General features: G+C 44.0%; 1 protein-coding gene across 5 annotated transcripts in view; it reads left to right on the forward strand.

Moving 5' to 3' along the window:
- The window catches only part of sh2d3ca (SH2 domain containing 3Ca), a 46957-nt gene extending 38204 nt beyond the window's left edge, over positions 1 to 8753 (forward strand). For 3 of the 5 annotated variants that reach the window (XM_069513843.1, XM_069513845.1, XM_069513844.1), the window contains 11 exons: positions 1557 to 1706; positions 1960 to 2237; positions 2380 to 2463; positions 3172 to 3299; positions 3386 to 3755; positions 4248 to 4377; positions 4517 to 4632; positions 4936 to 5107; positions 5205 to 5316; positions 5398 to 5604; positions 6752 to 8753. In XM_069513843.1, the coding sequence (XP_069369944.1) occupies positions 1557 to 1706; positions 1960 to 2237; positions 2380 to 2463; positions 3172 to 3299; positions 3386 to 3755; positions 4248 to 4377; positions 4517 to 4632; positions 4936 to 5107; positions 5205 to 5316; positions 5398 to 5604; positions 6752 to 6927 (1923 nt within the window). In that variant the 3' untranslated portion in view covers positions 6928 to 8753. The remainder of the gene's footprint in view (positions 1 to 1556; positions 1707 to 1959; positions 2238 to 2379; positions 2464 to 3171; positions 3300 to 3385; positions 3756 to 4247; positions 4378 to 4516; positions 4633 to 4935; positions 5108 to 5204; positions 5317 to 5397; positions 5605 to 6751) is intronic. The other 2 variants (XM_020082595.2, XM_020082596.2) reach the window with 2 other exon arrangements.
- The last annotated feature ends 1256 nt before the right edge of the window (positions 8754 to 10009 follow it).

Below are 10009 nucleotides of genomic sequence, written 5' to 3' on the forward strand. Positions count from 1 at the left end.
AAAAGATATGTTTCAAAATAAATATTAGCTTCATTTGTAAAGTTTTATACTGTGCTTTGATGAATTACAATCAAAAGTAATGTGTCAAAAAGTCAAAACCCACAGCCAAAGAAAACAAAACACTGAACTTTCCATTCCTCAGTGTTCACAGTGAAATAAAAATGCAAAAAGTCAGAATGAATTGAGATAAAAGTATAATAAACGTCTCTGTGTGGGTGGATGTGGTTGTCAACCAACAATATTAGCTCAGCACTTACTCGGCCAAACTCTCTGGCTTTGGAAGCGCAGTTTAAATGCTTTACACACAGAATGACACTGATTAATGAATCCCATCATCTGTCACAGCTCAGTAGAAATTGCTTTAGCGTTCAGAAGGAGGGGAAACTCTGCCAAACAGACAGCTGCACGTGTTGCTGATGTGCGCAATCGAATTTCACAGCTGGTGACTAAGACGCAGATACACAAGGACACACAACAACAGACCCCTGCACCCGCACACGCTGCATGCACATGTGGAGGGTACTCGTAAATAGATGCAGCTTCTGTGTCTTGATCGGCCTCTGCACTCTGTCTCTGTCTCTCTCTCACACACACACAGAGAGAGAGATTCAAATCAGCCATCTGTGAGTCTTCCCTCTTTTAATTTACATAAAATATTCATGGATTCATGGATTTGCCCCAGTGTAAAGTTGGGGAAACCCTGAATAAACAATACTTAATGACTACATCTCCTGTACCAGAATATGTTGGCGTCCCTAAGTCTCATCCTTCCTTCTTTCTTGTTTCCTGTTTGTTGCTCTTCCCTTTAAAAGTCAAGACGTCCCCCTGCATGTATATAAGTCACGGGCATATGGACCAGTGTGTATTTCCTTTCTCTCATTTTATTTAATGCAATCTCTTCCAAACTGAAAATAAACCATATATTTTCAAATTCAGCTGCAAAAACTCGTCAGAATATTTAAAAAGCATCCTGTGCTGGGGTTGACTTTTTAATCTGTGTATATACTGCCTCCTGTTGGTCAGTGGTGCTCTTACATGGTGCTCTCTTTGCAGGAAGCTTTAAAATGTGTTTCTTACATGACTGCTGGATCAATATGTGTGATCTCTCCTCGCAGACACCAGCAGCAACACATCGGTTTAATATCAGTAACATATTCATCCTGAGGCTGATCCGTTCACCATGAATGAATGGGAGATTGCATTTTTGTTTGTTTTGACGTTCAAATCTTAATAATATTTATTTTACAGTAAGTGCTGAACTCAAAGTCATTCTAGCCGTCGTCCCTGTTGACTGACTGTTGTGTGTGTGTGTTTGAGAGATAGTTGTGTTTGTTCAACAACACAAAGGCATTGTTGTAAATAATCATGATTCTCTAGATTCAATTATTCAAGAGTCAGTGTGTCAGTAACACAATGTTCTCACACACACACACATATAAACACACACACACACTCCTGCTCATTGAGCTAAGTTTGTTTCCAGCTCTTTGAGATTGCAGCGTTGTTGTTTTGGCTCATTTTACAAATTTAGAAACACGTCTCTTTTCTCCGTGTAGGTGTCAGAGACTCTGGTTTTGCGTAACGGGGATTTCCTGGTGCGGGACTCTCTGACCAGTGTGGGGGACTATGTTCTGACCTGTCGATGGAACAATGAAGTGATGCACTTCAAGATCAGCAAAGTCCTGGTTAAATCCAATGAGACCAAGGTACTGTGCAGTCTGTTAACTTTTATTGTTGCTTGTTTCAACTCGCCATTTATACTAATCAACATGCACATCTGTGTTTGACCTGTGAAAGTGTGTCCACATGTGAGAAGCATCTGTTTAGTCTTGACCACGGTCTTTATCAGCTTCTAAATCCTGCACCTCCACTATCTTATCTATGTTCAAGGTGCCGGCTAATTTCAGTAGTTATATTAAATATCCAAAGATGCCATATTAAATGTCTCTTCATCCTCAGGTGCAGTACATGTTGGAGACTGACAGCTTCGACTCGGTCCAGGAGCTTGTGCGGTTCTACATAGGCCAGCGCAAACCGGTCTCCCAGTCCAGCGGTGTCCACATCTACTGTCCCGTGAGCAGGACTCTCCCCCTGCGCTACCTGGAGGCCACCTTCTCCCTGTCCAACAGCAAACAAGGCTCGGCCTACTCGCCGTCCAGTCAGAGGGGAGCGTACATCAAGAGGCGCAGCGTCACCATGAACGATGGACTGACGACGGAGAAGATGATGCCTCACAGGTGAGCAGGGAGAAAGAGGAGTGTCTGGGTTTTTGAGAGGTGGATGAAAACAACAGCTGAGAATCCAATAATTTAACTTTTCTCGAAGTCTTCATATTTGCCCTTGTTTCATTTCTTTACTTTATTTTATACACATGATCAGTGATGACTCAGACAGTCCCAGCCCAGTTGAGACACCGGTGGCACCACCAGATCCAGAGCCGGAACCTGTGCCCAACTGCAGGTGGTGTGTTTGTGTGACACCAGTGTTGTGATTGAGCACTGAAGTAGTGCACTCACCTCCCACCTTCCTGTGGTCCCCCTCACCTCACACACACTGTCAGCACCTCCCGTAGTAACGAGCGCCAAGTAGTGACGCTGCAAACTGACCACCTCTGCACTCAAGTTTCAAATAGAATGAGGTTGTTTGGAACTTCAAATTGCAAAGAAGGAGCAGAAAAACATGTTTTGCACTGTGGAGATAAATTGTAGCCTCGTGAGGAGTATGGAAAGGAGTTTTCCAAGCTTTTAAAGTATTGGACAAAAACAACGATAGTCATATCTTTAGGAAGAAAAGATTTGTGGGAAATTGTTGATAACATTTCGAGCTGATAATGTGATAAAGATGATGATTATACATCTTAAACATTAGTTCTAAATAGCCACTCTGCACTATGTTTTCTGCTCCTGTTTGTAAGACGTGAACATGTTTTTTTAATTCATAAATAAAATATGTTTGTATAACGAAGTAGAACAAGGTTGCACCAACTAAACCGTCTCCCTCTTCTCTCACCCTACAATATTTAGTCTTAACATTCTTAACCGCACTGTCCCTGTCCTCTGAAACTGAGAAATGTGACGCCCTGAGTTGCGCTGCGTCGCAATGTTCCCTTCAGCACCTTGACAGCTTTCAAACCCAAAGATTTTTTATATCCTAAAAATGCTTTGTTTGCAGCCCGTCGACAATCCACCACCACAAAGACGCAATGCGGAACTGTGCGATGAGCATGGACCAGATTCAGGAGTACCGCTGCCCCCTGTCACCTGTCGGGGAGACCCCACTGTCTCCTGCATATAGTGCTAGTAAGTTCCTGCAAACTCCGATGCGTTAGTAAAGAATAAATAGACCCCCACCCCCTCTCATATTTCATATTTCTGTCATTTTGCAGTCACCAGGCAGAGAGCCCTCTCAGGGGGGCGCGTCCTGGCCGTCGTCCCACCCTCCCCAGTGATGCGTCAGTCCAGCGACCCTCAGCTCAGCCCCTTGGCTGGTAGCAACCCTCCGGAGCATCCCGCTCATACCTCTCACTCGGCACACTCCTCACCCGCCCATCATCCCGGCTACCAATCTCATTCCTCAGAGACAGCGGGGAGCTACTGTGACCTCAGACCTTGCCCCGGACCCCCCAAGCCCCCAGCGAAGGGCTACGTGGAGCGGTTGCGAGTTGAGGAAGGGAGGGAGGAGGGAGCGAGGGAGGAAGGTGATGGGATGTTCTGCGCACCACAGGTGGAGAGGACATCCTCATTCAGGCCGTCCAGGTACGAGACACAAAGACACACAAACGTGCACATTATGTTTACAGAGTACACATCAGATGGAAATCACACTTATCCCATATCCCTTGTGCATTAATCACAGCTGTTGTTATACGTCAGTGCTGTGACCAGCTCAAAGAAGAGTGTCTGTCTGTGGGAGCCACTTTCCAGCAGCTTCCGACCTTGTTTCACTTGCTCCCTTTCTGTTTATTTCACATATGTTTGTTGGCTGGGCGTTCCAGTGAGTAATGTGGGCTTGTGTCGCCCTGACCTATTTCTGGCTCTACGTCTGCTGCACACTATATCTGCTGTAATTCAGGATCCGAAAAGTCAAAGATTTATCTAAAAAGTTGTTACTACATGTTTTGTTTTTTTTCAACGACTTCCAGGTTGCTAGAATTTCTGCTGTAGCCAATCTATCTTTGCGGTCGGTGTCCTTATCGTCCCTTTTGTCCTCTCCTGCTTTTCTAATGCGGTGTCAATGCTCCGCTGCAGGTACGAGTCGTGCCTCATGCCAGCTGAGAACAAGCCTCTGGAGATGTCGGTGCTGAAGAGAGTCAAAGAGCTGCTGGCTGAGGTGGATGCCAGGACGGTGGCCAAACACATCACCATGGTGGACTGCACGGTACACACACACACACACACACACACACACACACACACACACACACACACACACAGCATGCAGCACACATGCATACAAAGGCAATTAAATATAAATTCATATGCACATTTTAACACTCTAATACTTAATCCCCGGGCAGGTGGCCAGAATATTGGGTGTAACCTCAGAGACGCAAAGGATGATGGGAGTGTCCTCAGGGCTGGAGTTACTGACGCTTCCACACGGACACCAGCTGAGACTTGACCTACTGGAGAGGTACAAACACAAGTTTCCAGCTGTCTTCCTTTCTGCATCCAACAGTGACGTCTTCATTAATTCAGATATTGATTATCTCTGCTCTTCACTTCCTGCCTCTTATCTCTTGTCTTCAGTCTTCTGTTCTTATCCTCGCCCTCCAAATCTTTCGTCTCCTCTCATCTTCTGTTCTCCCTCCTCTTTCCCCACTGCTTTTGTGCATTACAACAAATATTCCTCAGTCATTCTAAAGCTAAACAGCCAACTCGATAAATACTCAGTGGGAGGCATCATATTACATCTTTTGTGTTCCTCTTTCTCCAGGTTCTACACCATGTCTATCATGATGGCAGTGGACCTGCTTGGCTGTACTGGAAGCACTGAGGAGAGAGCAGCCCTGCTCCATAAAACCATCCAGTTAGCAGCCGAGCTGAAAAGCAACATGGGAAACATGTTTGGCTTCGCTGCTGTGATGAGAGCCCTGGAGTTGCCACAGGTGATCGACTTACAGGTTTATAAACATCCAGACGTTTCCATCCCTTTTTTCTCAAGAAACATTCTTACATTTGCTGCTGTGTCGTTCATTACGTCAGATTTCCCGCCTGGAGCAGACCTGGGTGACGTTACGGCAGAGACATACAGAGGGCGCCATTCTATATGAGAAGAAACTCAAACCTTTCATGAAGAATATGAATGATGGCAAAGGTGAGATTCTCATTAACATGTAGTAATATAAGTTAGTTAAAGGAATTCATATTACACCTCACCACCTTGTTCTGCTCACAGAGTCCAGTACTCTGTCCAACACGTCCTTCCCCCACATCATTCCCGTCCTGTCCCTGTTGGAGCGCGGCCTTGCTCTCGGGGAGGCGCTGGAGCCGTGGGAGAGTGCCGAGGTCGGAGTAGACGTGGTCATGTATCACCTGGAGGCAGCTCGCACCATCGCACATCACGGGGGAATCTACAGAAGCAACACTGAGGGCAAACTGCAGGGTAAGAGTGCAGGGAAGACCCCACCACATGCTTTTATTTTTGTTAGATTAGATTGTAGATTAGTATCTGCATGGGGATAAGGACCAGAGGAGAATTCAAATGTAGTTTGATAATTCACTGACTTGGAACAGTGAGAATGATGTAACTTTAATTCCCACTCTACACCCTCAGCATCTGCTCTTGCTCTAACTTTAACTTTGCGTGGCTGCAGAGGGCGCTGTTGCCAGGTAAAACTTGCATAGCGTTGCTTTAATGGCTTAAAGACAAATTAAAGCTAGGGTTAAAAATATTTAACTCTTAAACAAAGAAACAGGTAGTATAACAAGCAGGTCAACGTGTAGCAAACAGAACAAGTTAACAGGCCCTAATCCAGGCCTCCTATTGGTTCAGAAGTGGCCTAAGTCCAGCCTTCCTGGACTGGGCAGGAAGTAAGGTTTTCAACAATCACTGTTATATCTGATGCTGTTAATGTGTTAATAATGATTGCATTTATGATATCACAGATTTTGCTTAATGAATGATGATAATGATTGTGTGTGTGTGTGGTTGTGATGTGGACTGTATTGATCCCCAATACCTCCCTATTGGTTCTCAGTTTGAGGTCATTACTTGTTTATTGAACAGTCCTTCAGAAACTATCAATTCACATCCGTGTTTTCTGTTATGTGTCGTTATTGATCAGCGTGACCTCAGTCTGCACCTTCATCAACAGAGCAGAGAAACTTACTTCATACAGATGTTAGAACAGTTTCAGCTGCAGATGTTGGTGTGTCTTCAGTTTGAATTGGTTCTGTTGGGCACTGGGTGACGACCATTATCAGATCAGCAGCTTCATTCTTTACCTCTGGAAAAGTCTATGGGATATAATCCATCTCAAAAGTCCGAAGGCCTGAAAACCTTTCACTGTATTTTATTCGAGTTATATTTCATTCAGTTTTTTTTAAATAAAATCAGCCACGGTTCAGTATTAGATTTTCCACAGTCATGATTTGTTTTATGTTTTGTTACCCAATCAAGTTTTGTAATTTTTTTTGGTAACCCCGATATCACCATGATTTTTATGATTATGATATCAACAATAAAAAGTAACCTCCTCTCTTCTCCTTCTCCGCTCTTCTCTCCTGTTCCTCCGCCTCCTCCTCTCCAGGACTCCAGGAGCGAGGAGAAATACACGAGATCTTCCAGACAGAGTTCCAGATGCGCCTCCTGTGGGGCAGCCGCGGCTCCGAGGGCAGCCAATCAGAGCGCTACGAGAAGTTCGACAAGGTTCTCACTGCCCTATCTCACAAGCTAGAGCCTCCTGTGCGCCAGAGCGAGCTATAACACACACCTCAGTGCCCGCCATCAAAAGAAAAATTTAACACCCCCCATCTGCACTCCCTACTCATAGTCGTACGGTCTTATTTTGCATCGCAGAGGATGATGTGGAAGAGTCCAGTATGAACGCTGGGAGGGGTCAGAGTGAACGAAGAGGCAGCTACGTGTGCGTTGAGCACTAGGAACACAGAAAAGAGGGTTATGCACTTATAACGTGTTGCACTGACTGTGGACTCCAAATACTCCCTGTGGACTTCCTCACTTCAAATATTCAAAAGGCAACAAAGAGGAGAAGAATATGGGGGAGACGGGGGACTGGCTCCTGTGCTTGGTACAAATGGACACATGTACTGTGTCCCCCGAGGGCCAAACAGGACTCCAATAAAACACAGACACTCTCTTGTTTCAGACTACTGCTGTCGCACACTGTAGCAGAAAAGACAACAGTAACTTAACATGGCTCATACATCAGATGGATGCTTTGTCTGTGTGAATGAGTGTGTCTGTGTGTGACAGTCTGTGCACATGTGTGTATGTTTACACTCCTCTGTTTCTGTGTGTCTTTCATCTTCAATGTGTTTGTCTTATTTATTTGATATGATCAAACCATATCTGCATATTATAGACTTTGCTTCACCAAACTCATAAGAATCCATTGGTGCTTGTTCTGAGGGAACCGTGTTCATAAAACCCCATTAACTATGTATCAAGCAGTCCCATTAAATCCCATTAAAAATGTATCAGGCCTGCATTAATAAATGCATCAGAGATGAAACATTTGCAATAGCAACGCTGCAACGTCTGTCCGAGGGTTTTAGCGATTCGCTAAAAACAAACCTCATTCTGTTTTAGCATCTTGACGAGTACATGTGATATTGTGCAACTTGAGCACAAAGTGAAGCTAAACACAAACATTTTAATGAGAGTTAAAGAAAAGTTCACTTGAACATGTGCATCAGTACTGACAAAAGCTTCAGTAATGTGAGCTGCAATTTGTGGAAATCATAAAAATGGTTGAAGCAAAATGTTGCATCAGGTAAAATGTTGCTTTAACATCTTTAATCTCATTTCTGTTTGGAAATATTCCAAACTAAGGAAATTGAGTACACATCCCTGCTGCAGAGAATGAGTTTACTGGTCTGTTTTAAATTTGTGTTTCTGCAATAGAGCCGAAAAGATCTGAATTGTGATGTCACATTTGGTTTGAATTTCCGTGTTAAATCATCGCTGTATTAACAGCACGTGGCCCTGAGATGGCTGGAGCCAACTGTCAGGCCTATGCAATCATTTAATTTCAGGTATTGCATTCAATTTTTCTTATCCAAACTGATAATCTATATATGAATGAAACTCACATCAGGTATCAATAAATAATTCCAAAAAATAAACATATATATATAACTCTAGCCCTAGAGCTCATGGATGTGTGGATGTCCCATTCTCTGGTCTGAACCATATTTGAGGTGAGCTCATGTGACAGTTCCCACTATTGTCCAGCAGGGGGTAATGTTCATTCAGCATAAAACACCACAATGTAACAGGAACAGACACACACAAGTGAAAGCATTTATTGTGTGTGTCTTGAGACCAAGGTGACGCCTGCTGGTTTAGGTTTGATATGTGCAAACTGGTGATGAAGAGGAAGATGTAATGTTTTTAATTGTCGTCTGTCGAATGCTGTACAGGAATGCTCGGTATTCGGATCCTCCTGTTATGTCTAACGGGGCCTTGAAAAGCAAAAAAGACAAGAACCGATTTAGGACTGATCTCATGTTTTTCTTACGTACTGTACATAACGACTCCTTTTTTTTCAAATAAAATAATTGCTCGTCTCCATGGGTTTGAGTCTTTGTTCAGACAAATAACATGCACCTGTGTTAGTAAAGGTCTGACTGTGTGAAATACTACTTTTACAGGAAACTTATATATAGCAGCTAAATCTCTCCATTGAATTCATGTTAATTGATTAATTGTTTAGTCTATAAAAATACAAAATAACAGCAGCTGCAAATAGCTTTAGGACAGAAGGAAGTTATGTATTATGGTAACGGTAAGAAAGATATATCACACTGCCAGACTTCTTAAATCATTTAACCAGCAGCCAATAAACACACAAGGGAATTCTGTCTTTAGTTTGAAAGTGGTTGTGTCTGTGGGTATGAAACCCAACTGTGGAGTTTGTATTCTCCCTTGTGTCTGCTCATGTTTTCTCTGAGTACTCTGACATCTTCTCACAGCCCAAACACATGCAGGTTGGGTAGACTGGTGACTCTAAATTGTTGGAGTTGTGACTGACTGGTTGTTTGTCTCTGTGATATGTTGGTGACCTGTCCAAGGTGTTCACCTCCTGTCGCCCAACGTCAGCTGGGATTGGCTCATGGCCCCCGTGACCCTCAAAGCAGAATAGACAATGGACGGATGCACATATACACTCATATACCACCATCACCGCTAGGTTTACGGAAAATGGTGTCCAACAAACAGCTGTTTCAGATCTGATCCTTGTGTGGAGGGAGCCACTGTCTTGTGATTTACACTGGCAGCCAGTAGGGGGCAGCATTTCCCTGTCAAACCACGGCTGACCCTGAATTTTGCAGTCCTAATATCAAACCATCTGCAGTTATGAGCAGTTTGGTTCCTGGCCTAGTTCTTGTGCCTGCAGAGCAGCACTTCCTGATTTCCGATTTCTTCCACCTATAACAGCACCCTCACATTTCCTGGATCGTTCAGCCTCATGGGCCCTTCAGATACTCTGATAGGTCTTTTTAAAATATTTGTTATGCATAAAAATGTGCAATTGTTTCCTGGTTCACAGAAAATGCAAAGAGTGAGGTTCACTGAGAATGCATGTTCGAATCAGACATCATGGAGGGACCCACTGTGATTCTGTGTCAGTGGGAGGGAGAAACAGATGGACAGTGTGTGTGTTTATGTATCAATGTGTTCTTCTGTCGACGTGAATGTGCATGTATGTGTGCAGCGATACAGATGTTGCCAGATGCATCTTACTGTTCAGCCCTTTACAGAGGGAGGCAGCAGTGCGGCCTGGCAGCTGTATTTGAGGGTGGGAGGTGAGGGGATGTATTAC

This window comes from Paralichthys olivaceus, chromosome 18 (assembly GCF_024713975.1).
Source record: "Paralichthys olivaceus isolate ysfri-2021 chromosome 18, ASM2471397v2, whole genome shotgun sequence".
NCBI classification, from domain to species: domain Eukaryota; kingdom Metazoa; phylum Chordata; class Actinopteri; order Pleuronectiformes; family Paralichthyidae; genus Paralichthys; species Paralichthys olivaceus.